General features: G+C 39.7%; 1 protein-coding gene and 1 long non-coding RNA gene across 2 annotated transcripts; one reads left to right on the forward strand and one right to left on the reverse strand.

Moving 5' to 3' along the window:
- Positions 1-784: 784 nt before the first annotated feature.
- GPR171 (G protein-coupled receptor 171) lies at positions 785-8,574 on the forward strand. Its single transcript, XM_036753249.1, has 2 exons — positions 785-880; positions 6,912-8,574. The coding sequence occupies exon 2, from the start codon at positions 6,970-6,972 to the stop codon at positions 7,930-7,932; it is 963 nt and encodes a 320-aa protein (XP_036609144.1). The 5' UTR covers positions 785-880; positions 6,912-6,969; the 3' UTR covers positions 7,933-8,574.
- A 4,228-nt stretch (positions 8,575-12,802) lies between these two features.
- Positions 12,803-16,331, reverse strand: LOC118845350. The gene is made up of 3 exons (XR_005010113.1): positions 16,294-16,331; positions 14,016-14,120; positions 12,803-12,974 (listed from the first exon to the last, which is right to left on the reverse strand). It is a non-coding gene; the product is annotated as an uncharacterized LOC118845350 (long non-coding RNA).
- Between the last annotated feature and the right edge of the window lie 821 nt (positions 16,332-17,152).

A 17,152-nucleotide genomic window follows, 5' to 3' on the forward strand; every position in this document is an offset into this window, starting at 1 on the left:
CAATCCCACAGGATACAAAGACAAAAAGAAATGCATATCTTACTTTTAAAAAGCTTATGTTACACTAGAATTAAGCCTGGAAGAACATAGGGCAGTGAACATTATTACAACTGGAAAAACCTTACCACAATGTCTTACACATAGTAGGCATTTAATAGATGTTTACTTACTGACTGGAGTAAGCCTTTTATCCTTTTCTTTACCCAAACTGAGAGGTATATCTATTTAATCCTCAACTGTAGCCTTCATCCTATCTATTAGCATATCACAAGGTGTTTAACAATTTGCCCAGTGATAAAGGTAAACCTAAACGCTGTTTTTTTTTTTTTTTGACTTTTCAAGCTCAAACATCTGAGTCCAACCTCCCAAGGAGGAAGGAGCCATAAGTTAAACTGAGCCTGCTCCTGGGAGAAAACAGTAATGTCAGCACAGCCATAAGGTACAACTTTACTGAATCTTGGTGGGCAACTATCTATCTATTCAGTGAAAGGAACAACTTTACTTTGTTGCTTTGTATGATAATTCCTTTAAGGTCTAAATGTTGACTTTTATGCAGGCATCTTGGCAGCCGATATACCCAGTGGGTGCTTACCAAAAGCTTAAGGCTTTTACGAAAAATATGAACTTTTTTCTCTGAAAGAGCCCCCAGGTCTGAGTTTCTCCACAAAACACACTCAAGTGTGCTGAGTCTGTTGGTGACTTTCTTACAGTTCAGCTATTTGCATACCGCGGGTTTCATCTACGTCAAATTTAAGACTTAAAAACCACACAGATAGAAAGGAAAAGATTAGCACTCCTGGCAGACCAACAATGGGGTGGTTACTGCATGAGGCCAGCTGAACATTTCTCCAGAAAAAAGGGTCAGAAACAATCACTCTAGGTATGTGACTCTTTAATATGCTCTTACTATAGAGGGGAAATCTATGGTTTTTCTGTATCTAAGGCATGGGGGTGGTGGAAGTGTCCAGCACATTCTAGGCTTCACTTGGAAACATGTACATTTTTGTGCTAAGTTCTTCCAGAAATACTGGCTAGAGACCCAGAGAGTGGATTGCTGGCTTATCTGGGGCAGCATGTTAAGGAAAGGGCTTGGTTTGAAATCAGAAAACCTTTTCAAATCCAGTCTCTACAACTCATTATCTGTATAAACTTGGGAATTAAACTAACAATGACCTTTAAGATCTCTTAGAACTGTGAATCTATGGCATATGACCCTACGACAATTCTTCTTCTCCTTAATGAGTCCAACTGTCTCTTAAATACAAAGTGTTTCCATTCTTATAAGGAAGAGGGAGAATGTTCAAGCATTTGACCCTTTGATTTCTGAGATTCTCTGCCTTGAGCCTGGAGAAGACCTAAAGTTCTTGGCCTTTACATCTGGGTGAAGCGCTCTTTAAAATGGCTCTCCTCTACAAACATTGTAGATGATTCATTTCAATAAAATTCTTCAGTAGGTTTTATGTCAGTGTTCCCAGGGGCTTTTAAATAATGGACAGTGAACAGGAAAGCCTGGACTGCCTCTATAGAAGAGGCTACGATGAGTGGGCTGAGGGAAAACTTGAATTCTTTTTCTTTTTGTGTTCCCATATTCTCACCTGACTTAACAGAGCCTCAAACTCCTACAGTCCTACTAAATCAGGTCAATGATGATGATGCCGAATAGCAAGAAAATCCTGAAATGTCTTGAGAATCAGAAAGATTATGTAATGTTCAGTATAGTTTATGTATTAAGTAAGCTGTGTCCTTATCACACTCTAAATCTTTTAAATTGCTATCCCATGCTCAGTATATGGGAACTTCTATTGGATGCAAATATTAAATCAATTAGGCTCTCCTCCTCAGAGATGGAATCCGGCTTAGAGATGATTTAGTGTATTCTGATAGATAAGTAAACTGAGGTCCAGAGAAAAGTGGCTTATAGATCATTCCGTAAATGACCGACAGGATGTGAACCCAGGTACACTGACTGAATCTCCCACCCTCCCCCTTTTCTTTAAACATTATATGCCAGGGACCTACGATCCTAGATTAGAGCTGGAAGGGACCCCAGAGGTCTCACCCACCTCCTCACTTTTACAGATGAGGCTCAGAGTTAAATGACTTGTCCAAGATGATAACGGTACCAAAGCAGTCAGGCCAACTCCAGACCCAAGGCTATTTTACACCCCATCCCTCAACCACTCTGGTTTTCTATATAATTAATAGTTACAATATATATATTTATATAATCTATATTAATTATAGAATATATAATTAAATAATGCATTTTCTATATAATTAATCAATGGATATACATGAAGCATCTACCATAGGAAGCGAGAAAAGGGACCAAGGAAGGACAAAGCTGAGAAGTATAAGACCTTGTTTGTCAGAAGAAAAGATTGACACATATTAAAAAATAGGAGGACAGCATAGGACAAAATCCACTTCAAAGCAACTGTTTATTATTATCTACTAACTACGGGCCAAGCATTGTGCTAGGGTTTATAAATATAAAGACAACAAACAACAGTCCTTGCCCTCAAGGAGCTTATATCTACTTCCTGTGGTAGTGGATAAATGGCTGGATTCACTGTTCAGAAAACCTGGGCTCAAATAGCTCACCAGTTGTGAAACCCTGGGCTGAGTATTCAGGGGACAGCCAGGAAAAAAATAAGTATTTACATAATGCTAAGTTAGCTATATGCTAAGCACTTCATCATTATTATCTCATTTGATCATCACAATAACCCTGGGAGTTAGGCACTATTATTATCCCTATTTTATAGATGGGGAAACTGAGGCAGGTAGAGGTTAAGTGACTTGCCCAGGGTCACATATCTTACAAGTGTCCGTGGCCAGATTTGAACTCAGGTCTTACTGACTCCAGGCCCAGCACTCTAGCTGCCTCAATTAACCTCTCTCTGCCTCAGTTTCCTTACCTGTAAAAGTGAGAATAACAACAGCACCTGCTTCAGAGGGTCACTGGTACAGATCAACATGGATAAGGCATTTTTACAAATCTCAAAGCATCACGTAAATGTCTATTATTACTTATTCCTGGGGGGAGGGAGCAGAAGAGCAGAGCATGAACACACATAAGCAAACAAAATTACACAAAGAAATTTCAAGAGAGTGAGAGCTCTGTCAAGTAGAGAATGGAAAGAAAGGTCTCCAGGGAGGCAGCCCCTGATCTGTGCTTGTGGAAGGAAGGGAGGATTCTCATTCTTTAATCATGTGCTAAATAATGTGGTCCAGATGGCCAAGGCCATTAGGTGTCCAGGCCTGGACACATCAGGGAGGGCTAATGGAGTCAGGGAAAGCTTCTGGGAAAGGTTTGGTCTTCAGCTGGTCGTTCAGATGAAAGGAATAGACAATGTGAGCACAGGCACAGAGGGAGAGATGGACAGGGCATGGCCCTGAGGCAGCGAGGGGGTCAAAATCATCCCAAAGGGAGGATGCACATTGGGGAAATAAAGAGAAATAAAAACAGTAATGAGCATCTCACAATCCCATAGGGCATGAAGCCTTGCAAAGAGCTCTCCTCCTAACAATACTCTGAGGTCCTAGAGCCAAGAATTCTCATTTCCATTTTATTCAACAGGGAATAGTGGCTTCTTAGGGAGGAAAAGGGACTTACTTGTCCGTGGTCACCTGGTGGATGATGCCTCCCACCCTAACTGTTTATAGAACTTGATTGTTAATTTTAGGATTTTTTGGGGGGTGGGGTATTCGGATTTGTGATTTTATCCATGCAAGGAGCCCCTCAGGGAGAGAATTCTTCCTACCAATGTCAAACTGGCAACTTCTCTGCCAACTTACAGAATAGGAGAAAGAAGGTTGGCCCTAAATCAGCAAGATCTTGGTTCAAGCCCGCCTTCTGACCATACTGGTTGTTTCTATTACATGAGACCAAAAGGCATACTTAATAGCCTGAAGTTTTCATTGTGGGTTTTACCAAAGGCATAGCCCACTCTAAAAGCCAACTTACTTTAAAAGCCAAGTTGGAAGGAGATTAAAAAATAGGAAGTGAGGCACCGGATCATGAAAGGCCCTTAAACCCTGAGAGAGGGGTTTAAGATTCGATAAGGTTGGAAATAGGTCAAATTCAAAATATCCAGATCCAGTTTTCCATTTATGTGAAAAATTCAAATTTACATGAAATTTTACATGTTCGTTATATGTACAAAAACAAAATTTCATCAAATCCTACTCTTCCAATCAAACCCTACTCTTCTACTTCATACAGAGTGATATGCTTCCATTCAAGCCTTTAGTAACAGTAGGGAGAAATTCCTCAGCCTGGAAGCATCACCCTCTACCATCAGGCTTTCCTGCCGGCTTTCTTTCTTTTCCTCTTTTCCAGCCATAATGGACTTTTCACTGTCAAATGAACTGAACATTCCATCTCTCCCTTTTATGCATTCACACAAGCCATCCCCCAGCCTCCATGCTGCTGCTGCTGCCCTAAATCCTTATCTTCCTTTTCTCTCCCTACCCCCCAGAAGATTAGGTGCCACCTGCTTGCTGAAACCCTCCCAGATTATTGGAGCCCCACTCCCTACCCCAGTTATTAGAACTCTTTCCCTCCTCAAATTTTCTTGGATTAAGTTATCCATGTACATCTTGATCCTCCTCAATAGCACCTAAGGTCCAAGACTATCTGCTGTACTGTAAGAGCTCAAAAAATGTCTGTTAAATTTAATTAACTCAGGCATATTTAATTTCCCATATCAATCCATCATTGAAAGCAATTATTATCTACCTATTTTTCTCTACCTGTTCATCTACATCGACATCAATATCAATATATTAGCCAATCACTGCCAAGGATTAGGTAAACAAAAAAAGAGAAAACTGCTCCTCCCCAGAAGGTATTTACAATCCAATGGGCCACAAGTCACTTAACCACCCAGAGCCTCAGTTTCCTCAACCATAAAACGAGGGGGCTGGACTATGGGGCTTCTAAGGTCCCTCTCAAACTCTAAATCAATTATCTTCCCATCTTATAAAAACTGAAATATCTAAATTATTTGGTGTTGAAAGAAACTGAGTTCAGAGGACCTGCTGCAGGAAACGTTCTTGCATTCTAATCTATTTATTCATTCTAACTTTAGTAGAGGTAGGTCCTCCTCACAGAAACCTAATTGTGGAACTTTAAAAACCATAGTGCCTCCCCCTTCCCCCACTTTGCTGATGAGAAAATATTTCAGCTTCCTCTTGTGCAAAGTAGAAACGGTTCACAATAAGTAATGAAGGGTTCATGTTCCTGTAGCCAATGGGTCGAACAAGAGCCAAGGTGGCCAGACATGTCAGTGGACTGTCCTATCCCTGGGTGGGTACTTAGGATGCAGGTTTGGGAGTCAAGTCAAACGACTGAAAGGACCACCAAAGTGACCTGTTTTCTGTCCCCCCCATTTCATCTACATGTAAGCATTTTCAAGGCTGTTCTCCCATGCCACCACATCTAGAATGCACCTCCTCCTCATCTCTGCCTCTTAGAATCCCTCTGCTTCCTACAAGGCTCTGCTCATTGGTCATCTCTTAAAGGAAGCCTTCCCTGACCCCTCTGGCAGTTCTTCCAATGATATTGTAATTACCTGTTTAAATACTGTACACCCTTACAGAATGTAAGTGCCTTGAAGTCAGGGTCTGTCCTTTGCTTCTTTTTTGTATTGCCAGCACCTAACACTACTCCTTGTACACTGTGGGCATTTAGCAAAAGCTTGCTATACCATTGGGCCCCACTTTGGGCCCCAGGCTGTGCCAAGTATCTTTGTGGCTTGAGACCTTCAGCAAAAGCACCAGTGAAAACATCAGGCCATTAAAACTCTGCCTCATGGCCACCCAGTTGGCCAAAACACCAACATAATTAATCTTTAATTCGGACCGTGCATTACTTAACTCCTCAAAATTCTTCGACTAGAACACTTCATCGGCCCAGTTTGATTCATATTTATCTACTAGAAATTGCAGTAACAAGCAAGGAAATAATTTCCCCACGATCTGGTAGCAAATGGGTAGATTCTAGACTAGATGCAGAGTATTCTAAATCCTTTCATTCTTGGGCCAGAAAACATGTACTCGAAGTCACTTAACCACTCTGAGCCTCAGTTTGCAGAGAGGAAAAATGTTGGCATCATGTTTCATCAAGTAAAGAGAAGAATTTGCACAAGTGAAAATATGCTAGTTTTCCATTGGGTATCGAGAACCATGATCGACCAATACTCTTGGTCTGATGGACTCTGGTCAATGGATCAGTTGTTCTCTCAGTAGAAAGCTTCCTACCACCCCCTTTTCCTTATCTGGCAAATGTTTCAGTGTTGCCATATATTACCTGCGGGACTGTGGAAAAGTGAGGATAACTTCTCCAGGCCTCAGTTTCCACATAAATGAGGAGGCTGGACTGGATGGCATGATCCTCATGTCCCTTTCCATGCCTAACCTATTGTGCTATGAGCTCGTTCAGTTTTAACCCAGTATTTAAGTCTCAGAAGCTTAGAACTCCAAAAGCTTCACAAAGGGTTTGTTTTTTTCAGCCACAAACCAAGTCACTTGAGACTCATTTCCTCTCTGTTTCTGAGAACTTCAGTGTCTCTATCTCCTCTTCAAACACACTTCCCAAGTTAGCAATTAAAAAGCTACAAAAATATGAAGGGGTGTGTGTACATGTGTACCTGTGTGCATGTGAGAGAGAAAACAGAAAGTGTGACAAAACAGACAAGCAAAATGCCATGACCTTGGGCCACATTCAAAACGGCCATTGAGATTCCAGTCCCTCTGTAGTGTGCCCTGGTCAGATCATATGTAAGGCACTCACTTGGCTCTCTTTGGGGACTCTCTTAGCTACAAGTCTAGCACTCGTTCTGCTATCAGAGCCACCTCATCAACTTTTCTCTGTTGTGATTTTCTTAAATTGAATCTACTTGCAGGGCTTCCCCTCCTGGGATCTTCTGAGCACCTCCAAATCTTTGCCTTTTCACAAACAAAATGTATTCCAACAGCTCTCCCATCTGCATGATCTACAAAGACCTGGAGCCATTTACATATTTCTTCTACTTGATCTTCCTCGTTGGAATTATTGGGAGCTGTTTTGCAGTCTGGGCATTCACCCAGAAAGATGCGAACCCCAAGTGTGTGAGCATATACTTAATTAACTTGCTCACGGCAGATTTCCTGCTCACTCTAGCACTGCCAGTAAAAATTGCTGTCGACTTAGGGGTGGCCCCATGGAAGTTAAAGATTTTCCACTGCCAAGTGACCGCTTGCCTAATCTACATCAACATGTACTTATCGATTATATTTTTAGCCTTTGTCAGCATGGATCGCTGTCTCCAGTTGATACACAGTTGCAAAATTTACAGGATACAGGAGCCTGGCTTTGCCAAAATGATCTCCATGGTGGTATGGCTGATGGTTCTCCTGATAATGGTACCCAACATGGTGATTCCCATCAAAGACATTCAAGAGAAGCCAATAGTGGGCTGCATGGAATTCAAAAAGGAGTTTGGGAAGAACTGGCATGTATTTACTAATTTCATATGTGTGGCAATATTCCTAAACTTCTCGGCAATCATTTTAATATCTAACTGCCTTGTCATCCGACAGCTCTACCGAAAAAAAGACAGCGAAAACTACGCAAACGTGAAACGGGCTCTGATTAATATACTGCTGATAACTGGAAGCTACATTATCTGTTTTGTTCCTTACCACATTGTTAGGATCCCCTACACTCTCAGTCAGAGCAATGTAATAACAGACTGCCCAACCAAGATCTCACTCTTTAAAGCTAAGGAAGCGACTTTACTGCTAGCAGTATCAAACCTCTGCTTTGATCCTGTTCTTTACTATAACCTCTCCAAAGCATTCCGGTTAAAAGTGACTGAGATCTTTGCATCGCATAGGGAGACAGGTGTTCAGCAAGAAAAACCAAGTCATGCAAGTGAACTATAAGGGAACCACATTTTCGAGTTCTCACAGATACAGACTTAAAAATCTATACGGGAAGGAGTAAAAAGCATTTGCCTGACAAAACCAGTGCACTAGTGTTAACTTGAGCCATGGATCAGTAGCAATACCAAATCAAACAAATGAGGATCTCTTGGTCGGCAGACACTGCATGTAAAGAAAGCAAACCAGCCTGTGATTGCTCATACGCCTTAACCAAAATATTTATACCAAAACCCAGCGAGTTGTGTGGAATAACAGATGCAAAACAAAACAATACCCTTGGCGTCTAAATGAGGTTTATGAAACATTCTCAATGAATCAGATGGAAATTGACGGTGTAAGAAACAGCTTTAAGACTCCTGGAATGACCTCATTTAAAGTGACCAGAGTAGTCTCAATAAAAGTGCCTGAGAAATACTAGTGGAACAGACCCATAAGATACCAATCCAAATAGCTCCAGTATTACCTTCAAACCATCAATGGTTGGTTTTTCTATCCATTATTCAAATGAGAGCAGTTTCAGAACTCCCCTGACTGTGGGGTAATTTTCAGAACTTCATATGTATTTCTGCATAAACCTTAAAAAAATTTATTGAAGGGGGCCTTGGGACATAGTAATTTGATTTTTAATAGTCTTAGTTGATTATATTCTACCTGAAGGCTGCAAATAAAGTTTGTCCACTTTAATAATAGTCAACCATATAATTTTGCTATTTGCAATAAGCGAAAATGGTACTGTCAAATAAACATTGGCTCTGCCTGGGTTAAAAGCCTACATCAGACATTAACTTTCTGTGAGATCTTGGGAGACTTGCTTAACCTTACTGAACCTCAGTTTCCCCATTTGTAAAAGGAAGGGACTAGATTAGATGGCTTCAGAGGGTCCTAGATGTAGTTTTATGGTCTTACCAGCCAAAGAAAACTAATAATCCTACAATGCTATCAAATATAACATCACCACAAAACTTAACATTGGAGATAAATCTGAAAATCACAAATACTATAATAGCATTTCAAGAAAAAATACTCAATTTCCTGACCCTTGGTTTCTAAAAATAGGAACAGGAGTGATAGCGTTGGTCCAGTTGTAGAAGAGTCTTATCCCATAAAATATGATACAAATTATAGAATCCTGGCAGTGGCTTTTTCTGGCTATGCAGATGCTGCAAATCCTATGGTGTTCCTTAACAGTACACTGGGAAGTGAAAAATATTGGCATTTAGAGTAAAAGGACAAGTTCCTCTTTACTGTTCTCAGTGATGTTTTGGTACTCACATCTTCCTTGTCATAAAAATCACAGGTAGGTCACAGATTTGGAGGCACCTTAGAGATCATCTTGTCCTATACCCACATTTGATAGATGAGGGAACTAAGAGCCAGAAAGATTGAATGAATTGTCAAAGGTCCCAAAAGGAGAAAAACAACAGTGCAGAGATTTGAGCCCAGACTCTCTAAAACCAAATTCAGCATTCTTCAACACAAGGCCCTGTGCTGGCTACTGTAGAGCATCTCCACTTCCAAAAATGGAAGGAGTCAACAGATGACATCAAATTAGAAGAGCAGTGGAAATCGGTAGAGGGACTAAAATTAGGGATAAGGAGATGGGAAAATTTGACGGATTATAATGTTAAATCTAAAGAAAAGAATATCATGGTAATTAAGACAGATTCTTTTAGGGGTAGTTAGTTTGACATCTGTGTGTATATCACATGTGTATATATGTATGTATGTACACATGCACACACACACACACACACACACACACACACACACACACACACAAACACACCCTGTGACAAAGGATAACACCATGAATCCTTGCCACTGGACAGCCATTTCTCAAATGTTTATACAAACAATCAGAAGATAAATCACATAAGAAAACATGGATTTCTCCATGGAAAACATCTGCATAAAGGTCCAAATTTTTTTTTAAATGCATACACCTCTCATTTCCTCTCATCCTCACCACAATCTTGCATGGTAGCTGTGGCAGCTAATATGATACAGATTTTATAGAGCAGGACCCCTTTTCGGTTTTGGCAGCGTTCGTTGGCATTGCGTGGCCTGAGGGCAGGCACAGTACACAAGTGCTGTGTGTTCAGAACCAAGGCTGCAGTGAAGCAGCAGCAAGTACAACACGGGCAAGCACTGCCAGAAACACCTCGGATTCGTTACGCACTTGATTTTTAATTAATTTTGGGTCGTTGCATGTTCAAAAACCTTTTACTGTTGGGGTAGAGGCCCCCAGTTTAAGACGTGCTTTGGAGGGAGCCACATTATAAGAAAATTAAATTATTTGCCTAAATCCACACAATTTCACAGCTAAGCCTGGACCAGAGCCAAGTTACAATAATTAGTTGGCCCAAATATCGTCTTATTCTACGAAGGACGCATAGCTCATGTCAATCAATAAGCACGTACTAAATACTTACTATATGCTAGTCACCGTACTGCGCTTTAGCTTACATTCTCAAGTAATGTACATTGGGGAGACCACATATATGTATATAGTATATACAAGATACACAGAAATAGATACAAAATAACCTTAGAGAGCTGAGGGGGAGAGGTGCAGGAAAGACCCTCAGCAGAAGGCAATCCTTGAATTGAATCTAGAAGTCAGGGATTCTATGAGACAGAGATGAGGAGGGACTGCATTCCTGGTGTGAGGACAGCCAGTGCAAAGATACAGTGATCAGAAATGAGGCACAGTGAATGGGCTTGTGTGGCATTACCACAGAGTATAGGGTGGAGGGAAAATAACATGTAAGAAGACTTGAACAATAGAGAGACAAGCTGTGAAGAGTTTTAAATGCCAACAAGGGTTTTATATCTGAACCTTGAGGTAATAAAGAGCCAGAGAAATTTATTGAGTAAGGGGATAGACCTGCACTTTAATACATGTGTAATTATATACAAAATAAATGCAAAGTATTTAATACACATGTAATTATATATAAAATAAATGCAAAGCATTCTGGGGCCAGAGAGAGCACTAATAGCTGGGGAATCAGAAGAGGTTTTGTGTCAATTTGGCGTCTCTTTGGGACTCTTGGGCAATTCTACTTACTCATTATTTGCCAGTCAGCTTCTCAGGGATGTAACTTTAGGTTACAGGTGTACAAAAGTGGGGAAGGGTATTGTCCTTAATCATATTTATGATTTATTTGATAGAGTAATGAAAAATTTCCATTTCCACTTCAAGAAGGAGGACATTTTTACTTATTACCTAAACACTAGGTGATGTCATTAAACACTCGCCCATGGCTTCAGTAATGGTGCAGGTGAAGGGGCTAAAACCACACTCTCAGAATTCCCCTGTGAATTTTCTGGCACTTGGCTCCTAATCCACACACAACTGCGTTCATGCCTTTATTCCCAAGCCTTCCCCCAGTGATTCTCCAGGCTCAAGCTAGCAGGCACAGATTCAGATACACACTACCCAAATGGAAAGAACTCACGGACATGCCCAGCAACAGAAAATGTGCTTGTCCTCTGGGGTCCAACCTAGCTAAGCTAGAGCAGAATATCAACAGAATGCTAACCCCAAGTGAAGATATTTTTGGCCACAAAGACAATCATGTGAGGCACGGAGGGGTTGTGATACGCCTCAGGGGAGGGAAGAAGTCCTTATGTCACTTACCATGGAGTATAAAGAGATACTTAGAAAGCATTTGAGCAGCAAGTGAGCATCTTGTGGACAAATCCACAAGGGCTGAGATCAAAGGCCAAATGGCCATTTCTATAATGTCCATGAAGATCCATAGCCAAATACACTATACAGAGCAGTAGCAGAGTCTTACCCGTAGTGTTCCAGCAACCTCCCAGCTGGCAAGACAGATATTTTACTGTGTGAGATAAATACTAAGACAGTTCTATTCATTCTACCTCCAACACTCACAGCAGTCTCTTCTAATCAAGGTTCATTCTTTCAAGCAATCACACTCTAGCTTAACTATTTATTAAGCACTGATTAAATATCACTGTTACCAAAGGTTTATTTAAAAGGATAGCAAGAAATCTAATCCCAAATCAGGTTCACCAGTGTAGCCAAGGTGTGCGAAAATAATTTCCACACAGGTAACTGACAAAAGTAATTCCATCACTTGACTGATATAGCAAATCTAGGCTCAGTAGGACCCAATCACAGGAAAACTTTAGGAAGAAGAGGATATTAAAATATAATTAGGAAGAGAGATCTTAATAGTCTGAAAAAATTAAGAAAAAAAAACAAGAATCCTTAGGAAAAGGTTTAAAAAAACAGGAATAAGGAGCTTTTAGTTCACAGGTCAAAATTCTTTTGTCACATAATACCTTTACATGTTTAATCCACTCCATGGCTACATTTTAGATTGACAAAAGTAATCCTCCATAAGCAAAATTTAACATATGTGCACGCACACACACCAGTGACTGAGAATAAAAATGCTTTCCATTCAGTCTTCCCAACACTTTCATCATTAATGATATTCAAAAAAGTAAACCTCCACATTCTCCATCACAACAAAAAAAGGACAATTCTTTTCAATGATTCCAAAAATAAGTTCTGGAAATAATTCTTTAAACTGACCCATTTCCCCAGCATCTCCCACTACACTGGCTAACTGTTATCAGCTTTGCAAAAAGTATCTATAAAGAATTCCATCAAAATAAAATCCCATTTCAACATAACAAGTGTTTTTGAAAACAAACACCCAAAATTGCATTAGATTCATTTTGATTACAGCTAAACATTAAGGAAGAATATGGATGCTGCTTCTCCTAGCCAAAATTAGGTTATCAGATTAAAAAATGCACCAATAGTCCTTGGCCAAAGGTAAGGGATTTACTTTCCCTTCCATTTCCAAGTGTGATCATTCACTTACCAGAGGTATAGGGAAATGTGTGGCATATTGCAGGTGCCGAAGGAGGTCATAATTGGATGGAAATATTAATTCCCTCTGTTTTTCTCTCTTCACCATCTTCTCACTATTAACTGAAATTCTTCTGTCTAAGGAAGAGTTGGCATTCTCACAGGACTCTCCAGGCATAGGAGAAAAAATCTGAGTCATGTAAAACAAACATTGAAGATTGTAAATGAAAAAATTAAAATGTCAAATATAGCCATATATACCATCTTTATTTGAAAGCATGAAATAGGACTTCAATAATACCTTTTCTTTAGGAGGTCCCTTGAACACAAAATTCTTAACAGACATGATTTTTCATTCATCTTGACAAAATTTCTGTCAAGGAGGTGGTAGTCAGATGTTTGTTAATACCATTTTATGGTAAAGAAATTAATATTAAAAAGATATTTGTCATGGTAATTAGGTATTAAAACTCAGAGAACTAGAAGCAAAATAGATGCCTGATTCATTGGACACAGTGTGCAATTTTTGGGGGGAGGAGGGGTTCACAGGGAGGAATCCAGAATCTGTAATTTGATTGTTCCTTTTTATGGAATATATTATTCCTTTTATGGAAACTCCACCAATGGAGATCAGTAAATTATCTGTAACTGACAGACTTAGTTTAGAGGCATTGACAGGTTAAGTGACTCGCCCAGGGTCACACAAGTAGCATGTATCAGGGCCCAGGCTTGAACTCAAGTCATTTTTGCCTCTCTAAATACAAATTATATGCATAAATAATTGTTTTAGGGAAATTACTCAATTGCAACCACAAAATAAACCATCTGGTTTATACAAAGGAGTACTAATTGAGATTTATGAGGGAGAAAACATCTGGAACTAAAGCAGCAAGATAGAAAGCCAACAGACCAGAATCAGGAAAAGGTATTATCTAGAAGCTGAGGACAGATCGACAAAGACTGTGCAGGAAGTTGTTCCACCTGCACTGTCTTGATAGGACAAGGAGTGATGATGATGCAGAGATGAAGTGAGGGGTATGTCTGCAATGATCTCTCAGTTGCTCAAGGAAAGACAGGAACTGATATATTAGTGACACTATCAGAGGCAAAGACAGGAGAATATTTATAGGACAAACACAATAACCACTTTGGGGCATGTAACAAGCAACAAGAAGATGGAGACAAGTCAGGGGGAACTGAGGAGTCAAGAGAATGGAAAAGTGGAACCTACTGGAAATTCGGAACCAAAGTCAGTTTTAAAGTCATTCTTGTCTACGTCATCAAAAATATTAGCGGTTCCTGAGTCAATGCCCATATGTTCCATAATGCTATGTTCCTGATAGCAGTCAGAGAAAGAAAATCACAATGTAAACTGTATATACTTATTCACAAACAGAAGCTAAAAAATAGATGGCATTCTCTTCAATCTCCCCCACCTACTCCCATACCCCCTAAAAAAACCCAGAAAAATCATTGTTTTTTGGCTTGACAAATTTGATGTCTTGCCCTATAGTATTTCTGGACATTGTCACACAGTACATTGAGGGAAGATTTGAAAATTTCCCTGGAAAAGAAAAGGGACTTAAGTTTGTTACTGCTGGCTATTTCTAGTCACTTCCTCAACCAGTCTGTTTTTCTTAGTAGAAAGATTTTTGACAACCAAAAGTATAAGGGTGCTTAAAAAATATCTCAAAAAGAATTAAATCTTGACATGTAAGCATACTACACAAATTAAAGGAAAAGGGAACCTATGATTTAAAAAAAACCCACGTCACAACCCATGTCACTTGTACATGCATATCTTATCCTGCTACAAAACCAAATCCGCTTTTTCAATTTCTACATCTTTGATAATTTTATTCTTTTAAAATATATCCACTGTCTGGCCAACCTGGTTTGCAAAGGATTAATGATGAAACACTCTTACCTTCTCTCAACAGAGAGGTGGTAGCTATGGGTGTGGAATGTTACATGTCTTTAGATGTGGTTTGGTTTTTTTCTTGATTGTTTTTCTTTGTTGCAAGGGTGGATTTGACAAGCAGGATGGGACGAAGGAGATGAGTATTGGGAAATGAAAGTGGCATATATATATATATAAATATATATATTTTCAAAGCACCAGTAAAACATTTTTAAAAACAAATATCAATGTAATAAAATACACAAATTTTTCCTAAAGGCAAAATCATATGTCTGACATGTTTAACAAAATTGGCAAGAGGTATAATTTGTAGGGACTGATCACTAAAATTTTTCCATCTCTTGTCATTTAGCATATCCCTACTCTTTTTCCTTTGTCAACTGCAGAAAATAAGCACCGGGAAGGGTCCATAAAACTAGAACTAGTTTACAAGAAGATTTCTCCTTTCTTAAAAAACGGATGCCTTTTGTTTTCATTATCACATGCATTCCCGAACAACTTCCTGCCCATCCTCATTCATCAAGCGGTCCTTTGTAACAAAGATTAAAAAAGAAAGATGAAAAAACCAAAAAAGGGAAATTCAGCAAAACCAATCACACTGACTGTGTCTGCCAGTATATCTACCATATTCCACACCCATAGTGCCCACTTCTGCCACGAAAGAAGGAAAGCACATTTTTGTAAGATTTTCCCCTGGTACAAGCTTGGTCTTCAAAATTACCCAAGGTTCAGTTTCGTTTTATTGTTCTTGCTGCTTTTATGATTATACTCTTTCACAGAAAGTGTTCAAGCCTTTAGTCCACATCAGAAAATGTCTGGCTACTTTCTAGCAGAGCCTGAAGGAGACATTTATCTACAGGGGGTGGTGAACCTATGGCCTCAAAGTCAAAAAGTCCTCAAGTGTGACCCTTCAACTGAATCCAAACTTCACAGAACAAAACCCCTTAACAAAAGGATTTGTTCTGTAAGACTTGGACTCAATCAAAAAAGTCACACCCGAGGACCTGTAAAGTCACAGGTTCCCCACCCTGGAAGACATCACAATGGCTTCCCTATCCCAATGTTATTGCCTATAAGCAGCATTGAGCTTTCATAAATACTCATAATTTATCGCAAAAATATGCCTGCATAACACAAAAGGTGGAATTTCCTGGCAAATAAAGATCAAATTTTAATTAATTAATTTAATTTCATTAAAGATGAGAAAACTATTGGATCTCATGCTATAGTTGGAGAAGTAAAAATTGAGTGCTGACATAATGAGAAGGAAAGTTTAGGAAGAAAAGGAAGTTACGAGATGAGAATATGCTTTTGATTTTTTAGGGCTCAAGCTGACTACATGGAAAGCAAAATAATAGTGATTTCAGAAAAACCCAAACCAGTAATTTGTAAATAAGCTATAAGGGTTTGTAGTATATACTGTTTCATTAAAACACTGGATTTCTGCTTCTAGCATTATTTAAAAGACAGTGGCAAGAAAACTGATCTTAAAATACCTTGGGGTCCCTGCCTTCCCACTCCACCCCCTGTCCCTGGTGGTAGAGTTCAAGCTTGACCAAGTGGGTCGAAGGCATGTTTGGCACCTTACCTCTAATTTCACATCGTTGTCTTTTGAATAATGTTCATCCAGATTTTCCCCAGGTGGCGACCGTGGCCGAGTTGTGGCACTTAGGGACAAGTCCCCTCGAGATATCAAAGTGCACATGTATGCATCATGGGAGAAAACATCATGCCGGATAAACTCACAAAATAGCAGCACCAGATTCACAAATTCTATCTTCTCATATTCACTGTTTGGATCAGCTATCAAGAAACAAAGTAAACAATTTTCAGTAAATTTTTAGTCCTGAATGGGCGACTAGCTTCCTGCTATCTCACTACCAATCACTACAGTGCTGGATCTTCCAGGAAATCTTTTATTTCGCCACTGAAGGAAGGGGGAAAATGCACTTGGTATCTAGCACTTAACTTCATGATTGAGCAGACCATGGTTTAGACTTGGAATTCGGAGATCTGCCCTGGAATCCTGGCACCTATGCTGGTTTTATGCACTGAGTCTCAAACATAAATCCAACAGCTGTGAACCTTGATTAACCAAAGGGAGGGCAGGAGTACTGCCACTGAGACTCAGCATGATATAGTAGCTACAACACCGGTCTTGGGGGTCAGAAGATTTGAAATCAAGTACTGGCTGTAATACTTACTGCCTCAGTGACCCAGACCGGTCATTTCAGCCCTGTGCCTCATTTTCCTCATCATAAAACAGATATAAACATCTGCACTACCAATACCACATGGATATTGTGACAAATGCAATTTGTAAAACATCAGAGCACTGTACAAGTTTGAGCTATTATGATGACTGATATCAGTATGGCAAAAATGGGTAGATGGCTGGCATTGAATCCAGGAAGACTTTGGTTCAAGTCCCATTCCTGGTACATACT

This window comes from Trichosurus vulpecula, chromosome 4 (assembly GCF_011100635.1).
Source record: "Trichosurus vulpecula isolate mTriVul1 chromosome 4, mTriVul1.pri, whole genome shotgun sequence".
Lineage (NCBI taxonomy): Eukaryota > Metazoa > Chordata > Mammalia > Diprotodontia > Phalangeridae > Trichosurus > Trichosurus vulpecula.

Bases quoted from the DNA above. Each gene is read 5' to 3' on its own strand.
- GPR171 (XM_036753249.1), top strand. From the start codon at position 6,970: ATGTATTCCAACAGCTCTCCCATCTGCATGATCTACAAAGACCTGGAG.